Source organism: Onychomys torridus, chromosome 1, assembly GCF_903995425.1.
Source record: "Onychomys torridus chromosome 1, mOncTor1.1, whole genome shotgun sequence".
NCBI lineage: Eukaryota > Metazoa > Chordata > Mammalia > Rodentia > Cricetidae > Onychomys > Onychomys torridus.
In genome coordinates this window covers 136132719-136158051 of record NC_050443.1, presented here as the reverse complement: position 1 = coordinate 136158051, position 25333 = coordinate 136132719, and the positions used below count along the sequence as shown (strand labels likewise).

The following is a 25333-nucleotide window of genomic DNA, read 5'->3' as shown; positions in this document are numbered from 1 at the left end:
AATTGAGTGGCCCTTTGGATGCAATTCTCTCTTAGCACCTAAGTCAGCCCACCACAGAAGCAAAAGTGTTAGAAGCATAGACCCACAGGGCTCTCTCCAGGTCACTGTCCTGTGATGCTTCCCCCAGGCTCTCATTTTCCTTGACATTTCACTGAGAAATTTCTTCACAATTGCTCAGCCATTGACCACTGCGGTCCCTGGACAGTCTGGTTTCTACAAAGTGCTGTACATGGCAGTTACATCTGCATGGGCTGTCTGGAGCCCCTTGATGCCTCCCTGTCTCCACTGATGGGCAGCTCCTGTGGTGAACAGCTGTTGGGAAGAGAATGGTTTGCCCAAGCAGCTGCAGGTGCTAAGTGCTGGAAGGCGCACAGCAGCATTCAGAACTCTAGGCCAATTTGAGCTGTGTGCCCCATTAGCCCAGCAAGCAGGCTCCCCTGGCAAGCCACTGTTGGTGATTTAGTGGGTTGGAGCTACAGGTCACCAGAACTGTCCTGGGGTGGACAAATGGCCATTTCTTAACCTCTTCTTCTTTTGCCATTCCTGGCTCTGGGCCACTATCCCCTGCCAACCCAGAAGCCAAACTGTGACTTCACAGCACATGGCTTACTCCAAAGACAATCTGGAGGTCAGACTGGAGGGTCAGAGGAAAGCTGGTGGATCTGGAGTCCTTTGAAAACTCATAGACAAGAGCAATTTCAAATACTGTCTACAAATACTGTACACAGAGTTTCCAAACAAAACCTTGTCTCACCAAATTCTTCTGTCAACTATACTTGTTAGAATTATGAACAATTCCTCTCCAAACTGCCGCCTCCCATCAAACTGTGTTTTAGGCTTAGCTTAATTTGTTGGTTCTCTGTTCCAGTTTTTGGCTTCAAAATGAAAGCTGAAACTTTGCCTCCTTTCCTAAATTTGATTATGGAAATGTATCTCTGCTTCTCACTGTAGTCTCAAGTAGAGAGGTTACATTTTGTAGTCTGCAAGACCCAATAATTGTGTATGAAATGTAGTAATTATGCTTTAATCACTTTTGTCATTGTCCTCCCTGGAAAACTGTTGACATTGGTGGACATCATGGAGTATAAATGCATTTGTGACTTGCAGTCACACTACTTTTGCAGCGATCTCGCTGCCTTCACTCAGAGCAAGCCTGTAAGTTTATACAGAACTGGCTTTCCCATGATTCCACTGATGTCTGTCTTTGAATCTAGAGAAGTAAGTTTCCTCATGAAATAGATGTAGTTGTATCTGCCTCCCAGGCTTGGTGCAAGTGTTCGATAAGATAATCCTTAGCTCGGGGCCTAGCATGTGAGCGTTTAACAAGCGGTACCCTGCTTATACAGTGCTTCTCAAAACACCCAGCCAGGGGTCTCATCCAACACAGATGCCTGAGCCCTGCTCACAGGTTCTGATTCTGTGGTTCTGGGGTGAAGTTAAGAAGCCCCATTTCTGGTAAGCTAGCTGAGATGAGATCCAACAACCCATAGACCACCCCTCAACCCCAATTTAAAAGATCACCCAGATTTTCTTGTTTTGTGTTACAAAATATCTTACATGTGGTATTGTCCCAGATGCTGTGCAAGTAATTTACAAAGGCATTTATAATGCAAAACAGACTCCTGCATAAGAACCATATGCTCTATAATGAAGTCAGTCTTCTGCAAGATGAGTCACTCCATATACCCACAAAAGGGGATGTGTTTGGGGGGGACTTGATACTATACTTATTGAAACTTGACATTTAAAGGGGAAAATTCCATTTAAATATTCTAAACCTCTCTATCACCAATACCAAAATAGTTTCTTTTAGAAGAATTTGTTTTAGCTATTTTTAATTTGTGTGTGTGTGTGTGTGTGTGTGTGTGTGTGTGTGTGCGCGCGCGCGTGCGTGTGCACTCACATATGAGTACAGATGCCCATAGAAGCCAGAGGTATTAGATGCCCTGGAGTTAGAGTTACAAGTGATTGTGAACCACATGGGTTCTGCACCTAACTAGGGTCCTCCAAGAGAGCAGTAAGTGTTCTTCACTGCTGAGCCAGCTCTCCAGCCCCCCAAAACATTTCTTAAGCACTTGATAAGAAAAAGACGGAACCAAATAGTATGCTTTAAATACCCAGTATTATAAACAATCTGTTATGTTTGAGCTCAGTGAGAGAGAGCTTGGAGTTGCCAATTAGCTCTACCCTAAACTGTGACTACAAAGTAAAAGAGGAGAGAAAGCCCTTCCCAGAACACAGGCTGATGCTGGACTATAGTGATAAACCCTGTTTGAATAGTAGATGGTAATTCTGAAATCAAGACCATTTACAGTCTTAGGAACAATTATAACGCAGGGTTGCCAGTACTCATAAAATGCCTTTTATTTAGCTGACACTCCTTCTTAGAAGCATGTTGTAGCTGTGATATATTGATTAGACTCTTAAATGAAAGGAGGGGAAAAAAATCTCATGCTAATTATATGAGTTATTTCCTGATGTGCTACACATAATGGCAGGCTCTTCTAGCAGGCTTCATCCAAAGTAATTAGTTTGAAAACCACTCACAAGTGTAGAGCCGGGGCACCATGTTAATACGTGGGTGTAATCTGTGCCAGTGCACCTATCATTTCACTGAGCCCATGATTAGGAAGTCACTTGTGACAGAACTGACTTCTCTATAGCAGAAATGGTCTGGAAATGGTGCTAATTGACTCTGGCTCTTAGTGCACCGGCTCTGTCTTAGTAACATGTTATCCACACTGATAATGTTGGAGCGTCTTCTGTCTCTACTGGTGCAGCACAGGTATGCAGAGTATGCATTAGGCCTCTCGGTTGGTTAAGGGAAAGCCCCCAATTTGTTTTAGCTATTTTTAACGTGTGTGTGTGTGTGTGTGTGTGTGTGTAACAGAGAGCTTTGGTTTTGCACCTGAATATTTTATGGATAATTACACTCACTGTAATGCCAATCTAAACTATAAGCTGCATTAACTTTTCCTGCTTAAAAAAAAGAAGAAAAGAAAGAAAGAGAAGGAAAGAAAAAAAAGACAGGCAGTTTTAATTACAATGCTAAGAGGCAAAAATTATCAAAATATGAATCAAAATCAGAATATGGAATTGCATGTCCTGTTGAAACTACTGCTGCTTATGAAGGCCAAGATGAGACTAATGCGCATGTCCAGTTAGCTGACACAACAGTCCCGTCTGTCTTTTTTCCTATCAGCTCTCAGCAGAATGTCAGCGTGTGTCTAGCTGCATTTTCATTCCTCGACATTTAGATTCACATGAAATTAATGGACATCCCAAGTCTGTAAGGTGAAGAAGCCAGGAGAGTGCCTAACCATATATGCATAGACAAAGCAAATACATACTCAACTTTCAAACAGTACTTGAATTTGATATTACAAGTAGCTCTACTTGGCATCAATTCTTTGTTCCAAATGGGATCTGAAAATGATCAGCAACAAGGAACTGATTTCAAGAAAGGACCACAAGGAAGGAACATAGAGCCTGCCAATCCAGCCGGCCAGTAACTGACCCCTGAGCAATTAAAAGTTGACTGAGATTTTAGAAGCAAGTCAGTGGCCTCAACTCCCCTTTGCAAGTTTTGATATGAGCCAAATGTCTTTGTTGCTTGAATTGCTAAATGGTCTTTTTATTATTATTATTATTATTAATAATAATAATAATAATAATAATAATAATAATAATAAAGCTCAGAGCCTGACATTGGGGTGAGTGCTGAAAGATCAGAGAGACAAAGGAACAAGCCACCTCTTACCTCCAGGACTCCTCAGCCTGAAAAGCTTTCCGCAGCTGAAAGACTTTTTAGTTCCTGTCTCCTCATGCCTTTATATACCTTTCTCCACCCACCATATCACTTCCTTCCTAGTGCTGGGATTAAAGGCATGTGACTTCCCAAGAAAAAGCATGAGATCTCAAGTGCTGGGATTAAAGGTGTGTGCCACCACTACCTGTCTCTGTTTCTCTCCTAGACTGAGGCAATCACATGTAGTCCAGGGTGGCTTTGAACTCACAGAGATCCAGACAGACCTCTGCCTCCCAAATGCTAGGATTATAGGTGTATGCCACCACTCTCTGGTGTCTATATTTAATCTAGTGGTTTGTTCTGTTCTCTGATCTTCAGACAAATTTTATTAGGGTTCACAATCTATCACCACATGTCCTGTCTAAACTCTTTGAGAATTCCTTTCAAGTTGGAGGGGTATTCTGTGACAGCTTACTGCAGTGGTGCCCTCAAATGGCATAGTGAACTCAACAGCTCAGAGTTAGAACTGCAGCATAGAACGAAGGAGTGGTTCTAAATGAACTGCCCTCTCAACAAACTCCCTTTGATAGCATCTGAGACAGGTCCTGGTCCCTGCCCCCAAGTTGGTGCCTTTTGATAGCTTACAAATATCCTCCTTTTAAGAGTGTAAGTCAATAACTTAATGACCCAAGAAGTTCTTGGTGATGTCTTGTTTTAAGCCATAAACTTGTGAAATGAGCCCTGCTATTCAGTGGGTCATAGAATCTCCATTCACTGTATCATCCTTATTCAACTGAGGGTCAATTATTGTGAGGAAGTGCTCTTGTTTAAAAGATACCAGAAAAGAAATCAAGCACAGGATTTGATGTGGTCCCTGTTGAGGGGCTACCAACTCTCTGTTCAGAGAGTTAAACTTTATATTCCAACAGGACGGGGAGGGCTTCCCACACAGGTTGGGTAGAAGAATAATTACCAGCCATTCACTGCACCAGGGAAAGACACAAAGAGTATTTGCATACTACGAAGAACTAAGCTATCCTCTAGTAAGAGGCTCCATTGACTTCTGTTTCCTTCAGGCTTTCTGAAATTAATTATTGACCAGAAGACCGTTGAAGAATGCTGCCTGATAGCCCTTTTCTTTCCTGCAAAGGTGTAGGAACACATAGGTGGTGATTTTTACTGCCTGTTGCTTTTCTAGGAAATATTGCTAAGTCAGCCACTTACCTACCCACATAATCCAAACACATACCCTGAACCCTACAGCATTAGAAAGCAGCTACCGTTTTGGAGGTAATCCCAAACATATTGACAGTTTTTCTTTTTCTAAATCAGGCTTCTAACATTAGTCTTTAAGAAGATAGGAGCGGTTCTTTTTGGTTTACTGGAAATACACATTTTCTCCCAGAGACGGTCTGCATAGAAGGCCACATAGCCACCAATTTACTTGAATAGCCAGTGACTTCCCAATGGCAGTAACTGACTTATAACCTGAGACAGTGCTAGAGTTATGTCCCCTCCCTTTTGCCTCTGTGACGCTCAGTGCATTCTTCTAGGTACACATAGTTTTGAAGTACTAAAAGAAAAAAGCTATCCATACCCCCATTTTTTTTATTTCCAGCATGTGTTCCAACTTCACAAAATCATCATCTTTGGAACATTTGTAGTCATATCTTCATTATCTGCTTGTGTAAAAGACATGTCTTTTTTTATTTTTCAATTTTTCAAGACAGGGTTTCTCTATGCAGCCCTCACTGTTCTGAAACTCACTTTGTAGACCAGGCTGGCCTTGGACTCAGAGATACACCTGCCTCTGCCTCATAACTCCTGGGATTAAAGGCATGAGCCACCCCCAACCAGCCTGACATGCCTGTTTTTATTGTACTCACTTATACATTGGTTCTTTTTTTAATTAAGAAAATTTTTGCATTCATTTTACACACTAATCAAAGATCCCCCTCTTCCCTCCTCCTGTACCCCAAGCCTGACCCCCCAACCTACCCCTACTCCTCCCCACACACAAGAAAACAAGGCCTCCCATAGGGAGGCTCATCCAGTAGAGGCAAATTCAAGCCTTTCCTCCTGCCTCAAGGCTGTACAAGGTGTCCCATCACAGGTAGTGGACTCCAAAAAGCCCCCTAACACACCAGGAATAGATTCTGATTCTACCACCATGGGGTCCCCAAGCAAATCAAACTACATAATTGTCTGGCCATGCAGAGGGTCTAGTCCATTCCCATGCAGGCTCCACAGCCATTGATCCAACTTTCGTGAGTTCCCACTAGATTTGTTTGGTCATCTCTGCAGGTTTCCCCATCATTATCCTGATGCTCTTGCTCACAGAATCCCTCCTCTCTCTCTCTCCAACTGGATTCCTGGAGCCCTGTCCGGTGTTCGGCTGTGGATCTCTACATCTGCCTCCATCAGTCATTGGAGAAAAGCTCTGTAATGACAGTTAGGGTATTCACTGATCTGATCACTGGGGCAAGCCAGTTCAGTTCAGACACCCTCTCCACTATTTCTAGTAGTCCAAGCTGAGGTCATCCTTGGGGATTCCTGGCAACTTCCCTAGCTCCGAGTTTCTCTCTATCCCCATGATATCTCCCTCCATCATGGTATCTGTCTCATTGCTTTCCCACTCCATCACTATTCTAGGTCAACCATCCCATTCCCTTATGTTCTCATCCCCTATCCCCTAACCTCCATTGCCTACCCCTTACCCCTAGTTCACTCATGGAGATTTCATCTATTTCCCCTCCCCAGAGTGATCCATGCATCCCTCCTTGGGTCTTCCTTGTTAGATAGCTTTTCTGGAGTTGTGGGGTTTTGTTTGGTTATCCTTTGTTTTACTTCTAGTATCCACTGATGAGTGGGTACATACCATGTTTGTCCTTCTGGGTCTGGATTACCTTACTCAGGATGATATTTTCTAGTTCCATCCATTTGCCTACAAATTTCATGATGTCATTGTTTTTCTCTGCTGAATAATACTCCATTGTGGATGTGTACCACATTTTCTTAATCCATTCTTCAGTTGAGGGGCATCTAGGTTGTTTCCAGGTTCTAGCTATTATAAATAATGCTGCTATGAACATAGTTGAGCATGTGTCCTTGTGGTATGACTGAGCATTCCTTGGGTATATGCCCAAGAGTGGTATAGCTGGGTCTTGAGGAAGATTGATTCCCAATTTTCTGAGAAACTGCCACACTGATTTCCAACATCGCTGTCCAAGTTTGCACTCCCACCAACAGTGGAGGAGTGTTCCCCTTACTTCACATCCTCTCCAATATAAGCTGTCTGCAGTGCTTTTGATCTTAGCCCTTCTGACAGGTATAAGACGGTATCTCAAAGTCATTTTGATTTGTATCTCCCATATGACTAAGAATGCTGAGCAATTCCTTAAATGTCTTCTGGCCATTTGAAATTCTTCCTTTGAGAATTCTCTGTTTAGCTCTATAGCCCAGCTTTTAATTGGATTGTTCATTATTTTGATGTCTAGTTTCCTGAGTTCTTTTTATATTTTGGAGATCAACCCTCTGTCAGATGTGGGGTTGGTGAAGATCTTTTCCCATTCGTTAGGCTGTCATTTTGTCTTATTTACTGTGTCCTTTGCTCTACAAAAGGTTCTCAGTTTCAGGAGGTCCCATTTGTTAAGGTCTCAGTGTCTGTGCTACTGGTGTTATATTTAGGAAGTGATCTTCTGTGCCAATGCGTCCAAGACTACTTTCTACTTTCTTTTCTATCAGATTCAGTGTAACTGGTTTTATATTGAGGTCTTTGATTCACTTGGACTTGAGTTTTGTGCATGATGACAGATATGGATCTATTTGCAATCTTCTACATGTTGACATCCAGTTATGCCAGTACCATTTGTTGAAGATACTTTCTTTTTTCCATTGTACCGTTTTGGCTTCTTAGTCAAAAATCAGGTGTTCATAGGTATGTGGGTTAATGTCAGGGTCTTCAGTTTGATTCCATTGGTCCACATGTCAGTTTTTATGCCAACACCAAGCTGTTTTTGTTACTATGACTCTATAGTAGAGCTTGATGTCAGGGATGGTGATGCCTCCAGAGGTGGCTTTGTTGTACAGGATTCTTTTAGCTATCCTGGGTTTTCTGTTTTTCCAAATGAAGTTGAGTATTGTTCTTTCCAGGTCTATGAAGAATTGTGTTGGGCTTTTGATGGGGATTTCATTGAATCTGTAGATTGCTTTTGGTAAGATTGTCATTTTTACTATGTTGATCCTACCTACCATGAGCATGGGAGATCTTTCCATTTTCTGATATCTTCTTCAATTTCTTTCTTCAGGGACCTAAAGTTCTTGTCATGTAGGTCTTTCACTTGCTTAGTTAGAGTTACTCCAAGGTATTTTATATTATTTGTGGCTATTTATACATTGGTTCTTAACACCTCTTTATTCTTGATAAAGATTCCATTAAATTTATTGCTCTACATGTTTTGTATCCTCCACACAACACAACAGGAAATATCACTCTAATTATTTCAACTAGAAAGAAATATTTTATATAAGGGAATTAAAAACTTATAAAAAAAAATTGCAAGCACCAGAAGAACTGGATCCCAGCTGGGATTCCAGATGCAACTCTAGATCAAATGAAATTAATAAGCAGAAACTTTGCTCTTTTTTGGTTGTTTTGTTGTTGTTGTTATTGTTGTTTATTTGTTTGTTTATTTGTTTTTGAAGCAAGGTCTCACTAGGACTCCTGGAGTTCACTGGCCTTGAACTCACAGAAATCTGCCTGCCTCAGCCTTCTTAGTGTGAGAATCTTAACTTTTATGAGAAGAATTCTATGAGTTTTGATAAATCTCTATTGCCGAATGACTGTACACCACTGCTTCCAAGATCTCTCACTTCCAAGCATCCTGGCCTGCTTTTATATTCTCTCCTCTCTAATACCACATGACTGTTTTTTATAGTTCTTGCTCCTTCTAGGACTTGTATGACTTGAGTCATATAGCACATAATCTTTGTGTCTTACACTTTTGTGTTAAATGATGTTTGGGAAACACACATGAGCACATCATACTTTGCTTATTGACAAGTTTATGGATGCTGTAAAGAGAGCTCAGGAGTTCAGAGCACTTACACCCCAATCATAAAGGCTAGAATTATGACCCCAGCACCCATGTATCAAGCCAGATATCCCAGCAATGCCTATAACCCCAGCTCCAAAGTAGATAAAGAAAGGAAGATCACTGGGTTTTCTGGCTTCCAGGGTGGCTGAGAAAAAATTCAAGGCCAGACTCAGGAGGGTACCCTGCTTCAAAAGGAACAAGTGGAAAATGATAGAAGCTAGCACCAACTTCTGGCCTCCAAATATATTTACAGGCATGCACGCTCACACAAACATGCACAAACACACAGACAATGAATAAATCTACCAGTCGGTGGTCATTGAAATTTACATGGTTTTTAAAGATTTTTTAAATTCATGTATATGTGTATGTGCCTACATGTACGAGTTTATGTGTGCCACATGCAGACAGGTGTCTTTAGAGGCCAAATGGGACATCAGATCCCCTGAAACTAGAGTTACAGGTGTAGGGTGCTAGAAACCTAACCTGGATCCAGCCCCTTTACAGGTTTTGACAATTTTGAGTGTCCATATGGAGTTCTTTCTGTGGGTTTATGTTTTTGGTTCAGTAAGATAAATATGTAAAGTGTTCTTTGAACTTTATTGGAACTCTAACGGTGCTTTCCAGAGTTTGGGTACCATTTTTGCATCCCCACCCCCAGTGTAAGAGACTCTGGTTGCTCTGAACACTCAGCACTTTATGATCATTTTTGTGGATAGAGTCTTAACTTAGTTTCTATATTCCCTAAATGGCTAGCTAACCCTTCCAACTTGCTACATGGCTAGCCCCAGGCCTGCTTCTTTGTTGTGGAGCTATGATGCTATGTGTGGTCTGGCCATTGGTGATGTCCAAGATGAAGACCATGGATGCTGATAGATACAGAGACTGCCGGCCATGCTTTGGGCTGTATCCTCAGCATATTTTTGATTAATATACACACCAAAAAAATCTTATGGTTTTTTCAGGCTATTTGATCATTCCATGGAAGGGTTTAAGAACTGGGAGTTCATGACCATTCATTGCTGGGGAGAACGGGCTGCTGGTGACTGGGTCCTTGAAGTTTATGACACTCCATCTCAACTGAGGAACTTCAAGACTCCAGGTAAGAACTCATTTCAAATCCATTTGTGTTGTAGAAGGAAATGGTGGGCTATATTTGAATCAAAGAATGTTCCACACTTGCCGTATTCTGATTAGTTTGGTTATAACAACAATCTAACACTGTTACTTCATAAAGAACCTCACGGTTCTGGAGATTCATTTAGCAGCCTACTCTCTCTAGAACTAATTAATTCACCCTGCAGGATCCACTTACTCTGAGAGATCATCATTGATGTACTGATGCAGCTAGCGCTCCGTAGCCTGACTGTCTCCCAGTAGGCCCCACCTCTTAAAGGTTTCACTCCCCCAACTGCACTGTGTATAGAACAGGCCTTCAGCACATAAAGGCGTGAGTGATGTGTCACAACCACATCTGGATGGCACTTCTGGAACACTGTTACCATTCTGGGCATGATTCATTTCATACATACTTTGGTTATCTGCACATCTTCCAGTCCTCAATAAAATGGGATAATTTGAGAACATGATAATAAATAATAACATGTAGCTATGAATGAAACACAAATCCTGCAGCACTACACCTGACCCTCTTTTCTATAGTTTGTAAAAAGCCAATATTGTGGGGTTGGGGGTTTAGCTCAGTGGTAGAGTGCTTGCCTAGCAAGCACAAGGCCCTGGGTTTGGTCCTCAGCTCCATTAAAAAGATAAAAAATTTTTAAAAAGCCAATCTTGTTCACCGGCAATGCTTTAAACTGCATTATAGGCACACTAATTCATAAACGAAGAGATGGGTTTCCTTAGCTACTTTTTGTTTGTTTCTCAAATTTTAATTTTCAATTCAAAGAAGACAGTGAGCTTAGGCTGAACCACCTAATCTGGTTGCTACCAAAAGGGAAAATGATGGTATTCTGCCCTGCATGAACCTAAGAGCAAAGGAAAATAAAACACTTTTTGGTATGCAGTATGGAAATTGCCCTGTTAACTGGGATCCTTTCAGTTCCTCTAAGGTTCCACAGCTGCCTGTCAGTTGAGCCCCTTCATGCCAGTGTCTGAAGCTTCTTCATCATATGATAAAGGAATGCATATACAGTGGGAGACAACATTGCCCATGGTAGAACCCTTTGTAGTATTTGACTCACAAATGAGTCAAGTTGCTAGTAAGCATGAAGCCGCCCATCCATCCACAGACCCCTCTTCAGCTGTCAGTAATGCCTTCCTTGGTGCTCTGTCCATTTGCAGAAGGGCCAGACCTGAGAGATACTTCAGGACTTACAGCCATGTACTGTCGAAGAATAGGATCACCCAGATATTCTGTAATTGTAACTCACATTCAGTGAGTTGCAGAAAACAGAGGTGCTCAGGAGAAGTTAGCCTGAAGCTCAGGTTCACCCACACTTTGTCTGCCTGTCAAGGAAGTGGGGGAAATCCATTTAGACCATTACACTTTGAGTATCTTTCCCCTCAATTGTTTGGTGTATACAGCGCTATACTGCCATGTAGGATCTAAGGCCCCATAATCAGGAAGGCCTAACCCTATGGTGCATCCAGGGGTGAGACTAGAGAGATGGCTTAGTAGTTAAGAGTGCCACTATACAATCATAAGGACCTGATCCCAACACCCACATAACAAGTTAGGTATCCTGGCATGCACATACCTGTAACCCCAGGAACAAGACTGTAGCCCCAACTCTAAGCAGGAACAGAGAAGAGAAGACTGTTGGAACTTGATGACCTGAGAAAACATGATCCCTGGGTTCACAGAGAGAGCCTACCTCCAAGGAATGGGTTCAAAGTGATAGAAGAGGGGACACAACACCCTCTCTGGCTGCTGCTGGTAACCACACATAGGTGCATATACATAAGTAAATAAAGTGATATTGTAAGTTTTGTTTAAAAAAAATAAGTATGTCCCGCTCAACATCAGCATGCTATCTGAATGTAACTGTGGCCAAAGTTTTATCCAGAAATCAAATATTTGTTCCACAAACACAAGGTTGCTAGAGAAGACAGACCACAAACCACAGTTCCTAGATGCTCACCTGTTTTTGTAATTTGCTTAGTTCCTAGGGCTTTCTCTTCTTTTCTTCCTCCTAGTCAGTGTCCCTGACCTGGGATACATGAAATGTAGAAGGAAGGGGAGAATGATGTGGTGACTGAGCTATGCTTCACAACCCACTGCATCTCCCAGTTATCCATCAGTAGTTGTTCCTGCAGGCCCCTAAGTATCAAAGAGATTTTGTAGAAAAAAAATGGGTGTGCACCAGTGGTATATCAAGAGAAGTGTAGATTCAGAGGGTGTGTTGTCTGTAGAGGACTTGAGACCTTTTAAAGTAAGCAAAATACCTCTGTTTTTTTATCATCACCCAACAGGCTCTCAACCAGGGATTTTAGTTAAGCAGTCACTACAAGCAAGAGTCATGGGGTAGTGAATACAAGCCCTCTGTCCTGCAGGAGTGCAGAGTCTACCCTGAGCTTCCTACAGCATCGTGTTACAAATCTCTCTGAGTAGCTCAGATTCATTTTGGCTTCTTCTTACACAGTTGGCCCTCCATGTCTGTGTGCTACAATTGTTCCGTATCCATGGATTCAGCCAAACCTATATCAAAAAATATTGGAAAAAAGATTACATTTATTGGAAATGCACTGACTTTTAATTCCCTACACAATACAGTATGATGATGATTTACATTGTATTTGATAGTATGACTAACCCAGAGACGATCTGAAGTATGCAGGTAGAGATATCTATAAGTTCTATGCAAATGCTGTACCATTTCTATAAGGGACTTGAGCCCCTGTCGATTTTCATATCCATAGAAAGTAGTGGAACCAATTCCTCACAGATATTGAGGGACAACTGTACTATTTAAACATTCACTTTAGCTGGATCTCTATGAGTTAGAGGCCTGCCTGATATACAGAGCAAGTTTCAGGACAACCAAGGAAACACAAAGAAATTCTCTCTCAAAAACAAAACAATACTACTAAACATTCACTTTAACTATAGTTAATCCCAATCAGTTAGATTTTCTTTTTATACCTTATGGCTCTAATAAAAAATATGTTTGTGTATCCTTCCTTTCATTCTTTCATCTCAGGGTTAATCACACCTTAGATGAGGGACTTTTCAATTTACAAGTGTATTTGTCCATAATTCTCTCCTTGTTTCTGTCACACAGAGTCCTGTTGTAAGTTTCTCTGTTTGTGATTGGTGAGGGAATTCTCTAGCTGCTGAAATTTTTGTTGGATGTGTAGAATTTCTCTAGCTCAATTTGATGGTAGAAATCATACCAAAATCTAGAGGTTCCTACTGCCACACTGAGTTTAGATTTGTGTATTTCTCATTCCATAAAAAAAAGGATTAAATACTTAGCTAGATGTAGCATATACCTGTAATCCCAGCACTCAAAAACTACAGCATCAGCGGGATCATAGCAAGATCAAGGCCAGCCTGGACTATGGAGTGAGGCCATCTCAGGGAAAGGAGTGGGCAGGAAGGAGAGAAGGAGAACTGCAGACTACAGTCATCGGGGTTTCTGATAGTAGGCTCTAGGCCAAGGGTAATCACATTTGAGTCAACACTCTGGAACAGCTCATAAGGTCAACTTTAGATCCAAAGGGAATCAGGTTTACAGGTAGTAGAGAAATGGGATGACCTGCCATTTCTGTGTGATGTACTCCATTAGGAGTCAAGCAGATATCCTGTGGAAAGGAAGATTTCTCCAGCATTGCTACCTCGAGGTCATCAAATAACTCACTCATGCACATTGGCCATTCTCTTCTCACCACTGCTTATGCATGCTGCTTAAAATTCTGACACAAGTAGCCTTCACCTTGTGAATAGTATGGCAATTAACAAAGAAAAGACAGCCAAGAACAAACCACATATAAACCTACTATACTAGCTCAATCATAGATTCATAAAACTGAGTGCATGACAGAAATATCTGTTGTTCCAAACTTATGGTGGCTTGGTTGGAAAGTCTTGGACTTGGGGTCAGTAAGATGGCTCAGTAGGTAAAGGCACTTGTTACCAAGACTGACTCCCTATCTAAATTGAATGCCCAGAGCCCCTATGGTAAAAGGAAAGAACTGTCTCCCAAAAAGTGGCCTTTGACCACCCCCCATACATGCCAACACATACTTTCTTAGCTAATTAATTGATGAAACAACGATGTTTTTGTTTTTCAAAGGTTTGACTTAAAATCACATAAATAAAATGCATTCAGAATAATCTTAGTTGTGTTATTTTTCTCGGGCTAGTAATGTGTGACTTTTCCTTTAGGCAGGTGAAGAACCATCCATCCCACCTAAAATATAGCACCCACAGTGAACCAAAAATCTCCACCCAGGCCTAGCTTGATGAACCACTGAGTTCATTGAGGTGACTTACAGGCACATAAGTGAGGGGTTACCTGCAGCCCACAGCATCTAGGAGGGTGCTCTGCAATGGTGTAGTTTATTAGCCATGACCATGGATTTATGACTAGTACCATCTTGAGGACCTGAATTTCTTAGTTAATTTCAGTTCACTTACATTTAAATAGCCAAGCATATCTCATGGCTGGCATATCAGACAGCACCATGTTAAAAACCATCTAAATACAAATACCGAACAACTGACTATGGAATTGGGTGGAAAAAAGAATTGTTTTTTCTTATTAACACATCAGACACTATCAAAACCATCTCAAAAGCTGAGTGAGGTAGGATCTTGGCACCTCAAAAAACAAAGCCGTCCCTAGACTGCTAGTATTCTCTTAAGTAGTCATCATTTGCGATTCATCCCTTGACCCAGCAATCGGAAGTACATTTATTTCCCAGTTTTCCTGTTATTGATACATGTGGGGCATGTGAACTGGCAAATTCCTTGTTCTGCAGATGGTAGGAATGTGCGTGTCTCACCTTGCATTCCTGTCAACCTTGCCTCTGTTCCGCTGTGGCTTTTTCTTGTTGGGAAGGACTGACTTAAAGAAGCGGAGTAGCTATCTGAAATTATCCGGTCACAGTCTGTGTTTGTTATTGTTTCTCAAGGTAAATTGAAAGAATGGTCCTTGGTCCTCTATGGCACATCTGTTCAACCATACTCCCCCACCAATGAGTTTCCCAAAGTAGAACGCTTCCGCTACAGCCGAGTGGAAGACCCCACAGATGACTATGGTGCTGAAGATTATGCGGGTGAGTTGAACATAACCTAAGAAAGCTCAAGCATGTTCCTAGCATGCAGAATAACATGATGTAATTGATGTAGTGCAATATGCTTCAAATATGTGGTACAATATGCATTATATTCAGCATCTATCCATAGTCTGAAAATTTTTCTTCCCCAAATATTTGTATGTATATTAGTTTACTAATAAATTCATACATTTAAGTAGCTGTACATGTTGTCTACACAGATAGCCAATCCTGTGACCACAGGATGATGTACTTTATCTGATTTTTAAAATTATTTTAACTTTTATTGATTCTTTGTGGATTGCACATCATGCATTCCAACACCATTTATCTCCCCATCCCCTTGCAACTTCCCCCCTCCAAAACAAAACAAAATTTAAAATAAAACCCCAAAACCAAACCAAACAAATAAACAGAAAAAGGAAAAGAATCTCATTGTGGAAGCTGCAGTGTCACCTGTTGAGTCACACAGTTCAGTGTAGTGGGAAGTTTCTCCAGTCCTGTCTGGCCCTGAGGTCCAGACAGATCTCTCCCACCAGTCCCACAGCCACTTATAACATAATCAGCTAGCTCACCCAGTGCAGCCTGCAGCAAAGAACCGGGCCACTTCTACTCTCGGGTCCTCACATCCAGCTCACCCACACTCACACCCCCAGGGCCACTGGTGTATGTTACCTGCAATTTGAGACACAAATTGCTTAGAATTATACACTGTTTTAGACAGATTTCTAGAAAAACAGAATGAATATGTATTCATATATATGATAAATAAAATGAATATAATATGTGTATATAAAGAGAGAGAGTTAAGAGAGAAGGAGGGAGAAAGAAAAATGGGGAATTCATTAGAATGGTTTACAGGCCTACTGGTCCAACTAGTCCAACAATGGCTGCCTATGAATGGAAGGTCCTAGAATCCAGTACTTGTTCAATCCATGAGGCAGGAGTCTCAGCTGGTGTTCAGTATATGTTGGAATCCCAAAGAAGTAGGCTCTGATGCCAGTGAAGGAATGAACTTGCCAGAGAGAGCAAGATCAAGCAGGCAAAGAGAGCAAGCTTCCTTCTTCCATGTCCTTTATGTAGGCAGCCAGTAAAAGGTGTGTCCCAGTTAAAGGTCGATCTTCCCACCTCAAGAGATCTGGATTAAAGGTGTGTCCTTCTACCTCAGAAGATTTGTATTAAAAATGGGCCTTCCCACTTCAAATGATTTAATTAAGGAAGAAAAAAATCTCCCAGGTGTATCCAGCCACTTGGGTTTTAGTTCATTCCAGAAGTAGCCAAGTTGACAACCAAGAATAGCCATCATAGAATATATCTTAAATTATTTCTTTAGATAGAGTTTTGTTTTGAGATTATGACTACAAAGTGGATAATCAGTTTGAGGATGTGGAAGCCTTCTGTCACACTGAATTCCAGACAACCATTTCAGGCTACACAGGCCAGCTCAGGGGTGCTAACTGTACTCATTCTTGCCAGCCTTGACTGGAAAGAAGAAAAGAAAAATGGAACAGGGATATTTTCAAATGTTTATAGCTTTGGTTGCTAGTAAGCCTAAACGTGTTTTCTCTGTAGTTCCCAAGATTAAATGTCACATTGTTTACCCATTTTCTATTTAAGGGGCTAGCCCTTCCCTTCTCTATATGAACTCAGTAAGCTACTGCCTTTCACACCTTCTCACATCTCCTGAAAACATACCCCCAGCTATCCTTTCCCAAAGTGACTTTTATTATGCATTGTTTCACAGAAAATAACAATGTACTTCCTATACAACATTTTTATTGCTGTTATTTTCAGAATTTTCAATGTTTTGTCTTGGTAATCTCTTTGTTTCTCCAATTGGCTGATTGCTTTGGTTTGGTTTGGTGTATATAGGGCAGATTGAAACTAACTTTATTTTCCAAACAAATGTGTGTCATTGAGCAGTTGCCCCTTTTATCAACTCTAATGTTTTCTTTACAACAGCGTAGTGAGTTCTTATATCAAGGTCTCTGCTAATCCACTATGTCTAAGTCATCAGCATAATAATTCCTAAACAAACCAATATCACCTGCTCAAGTCTCTTTCTTGATTTTACTTTTATAAGTTTTTCTTCCTCTTTCTCTTTCTTCTCTTCTCCCCTCTTGTCCTACTTTGCTTTCTGTTGCTATGGAGAATGAAAAGCAACTTGGGGATGAAAGGCTTTGTTTTAGCTCATAGTTTATAGTCCACTAAGAAGGGAAGTCAGGGCAGGAACTGAAGAGGCCATGGAAAAAGGCTCTTTTTCAGACTTGCCTTCCTCAGCTTTCTCAGCTTGTTTGCTTATACGCCTCATGCCCACTTGCCCAGGGATGGCACATACTGCAGTGACCTGGGCATCCCCACATCAATCAAGGCAATGCTGCATGACATGCCACAGGCCATTCAGATGGAAACAGCTCCTCAGATGAAGTCCCTCTTCCAAGATGACTAATAAAGTTGATAAAAATTAAAATAAAATAAAACCACTGGCTTCTCCCCCTTTTTTCTTCTCTTCTCCTGTGCTGGGGCCTGGCACACACATACCCTACTCTCCACCCCTGTAGTCTATTTTAACATTTGTCAAACATCTACTTCCAGTTTTCATAAAGGTCATTGCCCTCCTCTTCTTCAGATGAAAATTTAAATGACTAAAGTATCATTTTAGTTTCCCATTTGAACTTAATTAGAATTTACATGCAATCTCATGGGAAGACTTATTTTTTATTAGTCTTCCATATAAAATAGAACATGCCCAATTTTATTGAAATCACTTAGCCTGATGTATTTCCTTCTTTTTGTTATACTTAGTTATTTTTAGTATTGTTGCCCTTGTCATGGAAAGTATCTCATACTGTGCCACTATGTATAGTAGTATTTAGGAAGTCTATTAACCTGCTGCATTTTTGTCTTTTCTCTGAACATGTGGCCCACTTTTTTATTGAATTTATATGTTTTGAAGTCAATTTTCTAATTTTTTACTTTATTTCTGAATCTTGTCTTGTTGCATTGACAACCAATTCTAGGGACATCCTGCCCTTTCAAGATATGACACATAACATCATTTGCCAAAGCTCTGCCTAATAAAGAAATATTTATAAATTGAAATGTGTTGTATTTTTAAACAAGAGATGTTTGTTCCTGTAGTTCAGGAATTCCTCTCTTGATGCTGAAGTAAACATTTTTAATTAATCATTTGATCAGAATATGCATTAGGTTCTTCTATTGTAAATAGGTAGTACCATGGAGTCAATAACATGCTTGAATAATTAAGACCAAATGAGCTAACCAGAGCTAGATTGTGTCAGCTTTTGTCTCATCTTGTTTTGCTTTGAGCTTGTCATGTTACTGTTTATATATAACTAGAAACCATTTTATCTTCTATGACAGGAGAAAGGGTATCCAAAACCATAAAAGCAACACAACAGTAAATATACTATTACTCTTTCTGGTATCCCAATTTTGACAAATTCAGATTTGGTAATGTTAAAATTCTGAGCACAATAACATATCCTTGCCTCTTTTCTGATTACATTTCTAAAGCATTGATGTTGGCATTTGTGAGAGAACAAAGACAATTTTATGTCACTGTTATCCTAAAATTCACAATGCTGTGCTGTATCTGGAACAATTTAAGACTGCAAAAGAAGGAACATAGTGTGTGAACCTGCCATACATACACCTTTGGCACATATCACAATACATATTTGTAGAGTTTTTAAAGATATAAAAATAACATCTAATGAAAATTTAGGGCTACCTATGTCTGTCTGTCTCTCTATCTCTTTGTCTCACTCTCTCTATCGTGTGTGTGTGTGTGTGTGTGTGTGTGTGTGTGTGTGTGTGTGTGTGTGTTTAGCCTTCACTAGAGGCCAATCTGACTAGAGGTACAGGTGACCGTATCACTGACTCTCAAAGACTGTGATATCCACAGCTGCCTTAACTCACATAACACAGTCACCCCTCCCCTGGTGTACAGTGGTGGATGGCTGAACTGTCCCAAGTTATACTAGCTGTGAAATTTAATTTGGAAATCAATTTAAGACTCTTGGGGAAAGAGAAATAAACAGTGTTGTCAAATGACTCTTGGAATTAATCACGATTGCCTTCAAGCCCTCAGAATTTTAAAATCACTTATTCATTCAGACCATGAGGACATTTCAAATACATGATTTACTTCCTTTAAACAGATCTGTACTAGACCTCTGGGTGTTTCTTGATCCCAGCTTTCCAAGCCATGTGATTCTGGGCAAGCCATTGTAACTCTTAGAAAATCAGGTTCTCATCAGTGGTTAGCACATCTTTTTCCAAGTCCTTCTACCTGAGTTCTAGCATTTTATGTTTGTGTGATATAATAATTATAGAGCCTAGTTCTCTAATGGTTAAAAGAGACCTCGGAGGTTAAGCAATAAATCACTTTGATTAAAGCAAATAGAATTCAAACACTCCTGATTCCCTTCACCTACATTTTGCATATTTCAGGAAATTATGTATTGGTATTTAAAATCATAAGAATTTTTTGTGTGAAGGAGCTTAAAATTAATGAGTCCAAATATACTAGAAGTTGGAGATCAAGAAGAAAGAAGTAAATGCCTATCTGAATTACCCATGCCATTAGAATGCTGTGTGTCAGTCACAGCACAACCCACTCCTCTGGTGTAGTTTTTGCTTACTATAAATTGTCTCTTATATAATACCAAAGAACGTGCAGCACAAGAACTTAAGAACCTTCACCCTAGGTGTGGACTTCTTTAATCTAGTTGGCAGTTTTGAATTTATATGTCATATCTTTTGTTGAGCTGCCCTTTCATCTTTGGTAGAACACAAAATTAAATCATTCTATGCCTGAAGCACTTTGTGATCCAAGACTAGGGACTGAGAAGTTGGTGCCATATGCCATAATGATATTTCATGATGGCTATAGTATTTCAGAGATAACTCAGCAGCTTTAATGACCTTAGACAAGATAAAAAAAATCTTTTCTAGGTGCTGAGTCAAAGTTTTTTTGTTGATAATCTAATTTGTCCATAAATACCATATAGTTATTGCTATGGTAACTACAGTTTGCTATAGTGGAGCTGATCATTGGAATACCAAATGCTTATTGTCACTCCCAAAGCCCCAGGGCTGCCATATGTGATATAAACACCGGGCCATACCCATAATTTATATTCTTGACTCTTTACCAATTGACGTTTTGCCTTCAATCAAGAGTTCTGTCTTGGCCTTATAGCTACACTGACCGTTGTTCCTCCATCTTAAAGAAGTTGTCACTGCATTGTGGCAAGGGGCTAAAATGTCTTATTCTATTCCAACTTCAAGATTAAACTGACTTACTGGCGTCATTTTCTTTTTGTAATTGCTGATCTCTTTTTGAAAGGTCCCTGTGATGCTGAATGCAGTGAGGTTGGCTGTGATGGGCCAGGACCAGACCACTGCAATGATTGTTTACACTACTACTACAAACTGAAAAATAACACCAGGTAAGAGACAAGCCGTGTTCTCACATGTTCCCTAAAGCATGCCCCATATGTCCCAGGCAGTCCTGTGGGGCCAACATAAAGGATGCATACATAGTGCTGTATTCCCAGGTTCCCCTACCGAGCTCTAAGCATAAAAAGGATGTTCCTGCTAAGGCTTATGACATTCCTGTCATTCCCAAGGATGAAAACCATACTTATTTGCATGGTGAGAAATTGGCATAGTTTTTAGTTACCTTTCTTCTTGCTGTGACAGAGCACTAGACAAAGGCAATGAAAGGAAGGAAAAGCTTATTTCTGCTCACAGTGTGAAGAGATGCAGTCCATCCTGGCAGAGAAAGCATGACAGCTAGGTCAAAAAGGAGCTGGTCACATTGTGCCCATTGTGCAAAAACAGAGCAATTCTGGTCATTTCTGGTGTTCAAATGGCATTTTGCTTCTTCCCTCTTTTTAATAATCTGGGGATCTTGCCTATATTCAGAGTGGATCTTCCCTTGTAGGTTAAATGTCCCTGTAAATACCTTCACAGACACATCTAGAGCTAATTTGAAGTTCCTCCAGGTTGACAGTGAAGATTAACCATCCCAGGTCTATACCTGGACACTAAAGCATATCACTGTTAATAATTACATCCCACCTCTGGTCCTCCAAGACTCATAACCCTTTTATAATGTAAAGTACATTATGTTCTTACTCTGTAAGAATCCCCTGAATCTTCACAGACCTAACAGTATTCAAAAACCTAAAATCTCTAAATTTAGACTTTTTACATACTTACTCTTAACAGTAATCCCTTATAAAACCAGGTTCCATACATCCAATATATAATGGCATGGAATATACATTCTATTTCAAAATTGAAGAATTGGGGTGCAGCAAAGAAAGATCAGACCAAAGCAAGTTCAAAACCCAGTAGAGCAAACATGGAATCCTGCAGCTCTAGTCTGGTGTCTGGTTCCCTTGTCACAATCTGACCTCCAACAGTCTTGGCTATACCAACTCCTCCACCTCTGCCACCTGCAACACATGTTTCCTCTCTCATAAAATGGCTCCATTCATTGACTATACCTTTCTTTGATGAACACCCCAGAGTCCGGGCATCTCCAACATCCTAGGGTCTCCCTTGTGTCTTAGGCCTTACTTTCCCAGCTTTACACAGTACCTCTCAGAGCCTCCTTGCAGAGAATACGACCTTGCCTCATACTGACTGTCCCCAGCAGCTTTCTGGAACCCAGATATAAGCCTCCGTAACATTGTAATGCTTGCCCAAAAGGGCCAACACTGTGAATGATGTCAAGTTCTGGTGTGAGTTTGAAATATAGCTTGACCCCCATTTACCTCAGTTGCAGTGGCCTCTGTGCCTTGGCAGTTAAACATATGATTAAAAGGCTTCCCTGAGTCATTGTTTTCAGCAGAGCATCATGTCAGCATCATTCTCAGTGCAGTCAGCCTTATTTCAGATGGATTTGCATTTTCCTGAGTGAGAGCGTGCAGTGTGTGGGGTCTTCTGTAGTGGCCCTTTTCATGTTGCTTCAGAAAGGAGTGTAAGGTTTCTGTTTAAGGACAGAGACCTCTCTGATGATTACACCTCTGTCCTTAGTGATGGTTTGAAACTTCTTTCCTGTTTTTCTCACCCAGGCACATGTTTCACATCTTTTAACTCTCATTCACTCTGACTAGAATAGTAAGCAGTAACTGTACCACAGCATGGGCATTAGGCTGTCTTCCACTTTCCTCCACCAAACTGCTACAGCTTTTATTGAGCCTCACCCAACTGCTCGGTACCCAGCCAGAATGCAGTTCTGCCAGAACATAATGTAAACGACCTCTAGTGCAGGTCACATAGAGACCTCGTCTCCCTCTGAAACCTCAGACCTGGCCTTTGTTGACTGCATGTCTCTCACTATTCCGGGCTGATGAAGGTGGAGGTGGCCCCATCAGCTCTCCTTGGAGCATTTTGGTGCTTCTATAGCCTGAATTTCCACATCCTCAAATGTTTCCATGTTCCTCTTATAGTCCTATAACTACATGGTCAGGTTTATCACAGCCAATAACCCCACTTATGACACCAGTTCTCTGCACTAGTTGCTTTTCTCTGGCTGTGACAAAAATACCTGTCAAAAGCAAACCAAGAGCAGTTTGTTTTGACTCCCACTCTGAAGGAAAATAGTTCATCAAGATGCTATGGGCATAGTGGAGAGAGCATGAGGCAGTTAGCCACAGTGAGTCAGCACTCAGATCAGCATAGGTGCTCAGCTTCCTGTCACCTTTTTCCCTTTTTATTCAGTCTGGGACCTAAGTCCAAGCATGCCATGGTGCTACCTACATTTAGGGAAGGTCTTCAACTCAGTCTCTAGAAACTATCCTCATAGATGTATCTGCAGGCGTATCTCCTAGGTGACTTCAAATTGAGTCAGGTTAATGCAGAATATATGCCATGTAACTCCAAATGATTTCTCACTTTTGGAGGCATGCTGAGGTGAGACCAGCTGTACACTTACCATGCTGGTCTTCTCCTTTAGTGCTTTCTTTTGCCAATAAGAAAGTTGAAATTATATATATTTATAAAATAACACATGATGTTGTACATTGTAGGATGACTAAAACTATTTAGTATCTATATTCTCAAAATGCTTATTTTTTTTGTAATGAGAACATTTTAAATTGACCTTTCTAAGAATTTTCAAGTATACAACATTTTACTATTAACTCTAGCCACCATGATGTAAAATATATCTGTTGAACTTAATCATCCTGTCTGACGTTATGTTTGTCCTTCCTGGACATGTGAGTGCCTGGGCCAGATATGCACTCTCTTTTTACATTCCCAAACATGCGACCATCCATGCTGATCTCTGTTCTTAATCTTCCACTGTAGACACTGAAATGGAGCCTGTGCCTCTTAGCTCCTGGTTTCTGGCTATGCAAATATGTCCCTGTGGATTCAAGCTGCAGACTAGTGCCTGCCCACACACAGCCCGTCCAACCAACATCATGTCTTTTCCAGCCCAGCTTACCCTTCTCACCCACTTTCAGGCAAAACTGTGTGTCCTGAGAATAGTGATCAGGCACCTGAGCAAACACAGCCAAGCTCAGATTTCTATTTAACCCCATGCTAGACATTAAATGCCTCAAGGAGAAAGGCTCTCAGTTGTCTTGGTGCTGGTGCGCTAACCAAAATGCATGGTGTTTAATTTGTGCTCAATAGATATTTAAATAAGTAAAGCCTTATTTTCAGTTATAGGTAATTAAAGAAGTTGGCTTTTTAAAGAAGAAAGTTGGTGAACAAAATCATGTGTGTGTATTCATTTAGATAAGAACACACCACATCTACCTACATGTACACACAAGCCCTATGACAAATTTCACACAGAAGTGAACAGAACACATTATTTTAATGACCTTTTCCATAGAGGTATGGCCTGTATTATTTTTGCCCAGATTCAACACCACAAGCTAGTTCTTGAGATTCAAACTCCAGTTATCATTTCTTTTACACAGCTAGACCTTGGCTAGAAGATAGAAAACAATGAAATACCTGTTTACTGGATTTGGTGCTGTCTAGCTGCAATGCTCCTCTGACTTCCTGCACAAGAGAAAATTTTACCAGGCAGATTTGGTCCTTTGGATTTGGTATTGGCATCCCAGCTGAATATTAACCTTAAAGCTGCAGGCAGCTGCCGACCTTTCAACAGGAATGCTGAGTGTTGCTGAGTAACCATTCCTCTTGCCATCCCACAATGCAGAATTTGTGTCTCCAACTGCCCTCCTGGCCACTACCATGCTGACAAGAAGAGGTGCCGGAAGTGTGCGCCCAACTGTGAGTCCTGCTTTGGCAGCCACGGTGATCAGTGCCTGTCCTGTAAATATGGCTACTTCCTGAATGAAGAGACCAGCAGCTGTGTTATTCAGTGCCCTGATGGAATGTACCAGGATACCAGTGAGTTGATTTCAAATGTTTGGGTTTTCAAAAAGACAAAATTTTCATTTGAGTAACTCTATGCATGAAATCTGGGCTTTGCTTAGTACCAAATAGAACCTAATCAGCTCATTAAAGAAATACTTTAGAAGTATTATGTAGAGGTGTCTGCAACTGCCTGTAACAGAGGACCCTCACAATCCCTCCCAGCACAATGATTTGCTAGTAGACTCAGAACGCTGGGGATATAATTGCCCCTGGAATTTATTAAAGCAGAAGGGTGTGAAGTCAACTGAGCAAAGGGAAGTAGGGAAGTCTAGAGTAATCTAGAATGATGCTTCTGAGAGTGAGCACTCAACACAGGTTTCATCCCCCCCCCTTCCCTCTCCCTCAACCATCTGTGATAGTAGCATTCATGAAACAATAAATACAAGGGAACTTCACTAGAGACTCTGTGTCCCTGGTCATCACTGGGAGCTGAACATTAGCTCCTGGCACACACCATAAACCATGCTGCTTGTATAGTTTTCAAAATGTTAGCTAGTCTCATCAGAATGATGGAAACCTTCCCTATATCCAAATTTCCAGGAGCCAGCTGTTGACCAACCTGATAAGTAGGATGGCAGTCAGACCTGCCCAACAGGCTTTTGGAAAGATTCCAAAACATGATATGTAGAATGGACATGTGTCAGAAACATTTCACTCATTAATGAATAAATGATCTAAGACAGTAACTAATGAAACAAGCACTAGGATAATGGTCCATAAGATGATCAAGTACTGTAGTCCCCTAGGAAGGGGAAGAAGAAATCCTGTTATGGATCTGGTGAGGTGGCTCAGTGGTTAAGATTGTGGG

General features: G+C 40.9%; 1 protein-coding gene across 2 annotated transcripts in view; it reads left to right on the top strand.

The window, feature by feature from the left end:
* Pcsk5 (proprotein convertase subtilisin/kexin type 5) overlaps window positions 1-25333 on the top strand; it is a 427807-nt gene that overhangs the window by 252862 nt on the left and 149612 nt on the right. For both annotated transcript variants that reach the window (XM_036173949.1, XM_036173956.1), the window contains exons 13-16: window positions 9810-9946; window positions 14941-15084; window positions 20459-20561; window positions 24305-24498. In XM_036173949.1, coding sequence (XP_036029842.1) covers window positions 9810-9946; window positions 14941-15084; window positions 20459-20561; window positions 24305-24498 — 578 coding nt within the window. The remainder of the gene's footprint in view (window positions 1-9809; window positions 9947-14940; window positions 15085-20458; window positions 20562-24304; window positions 24499-25333) is intronic.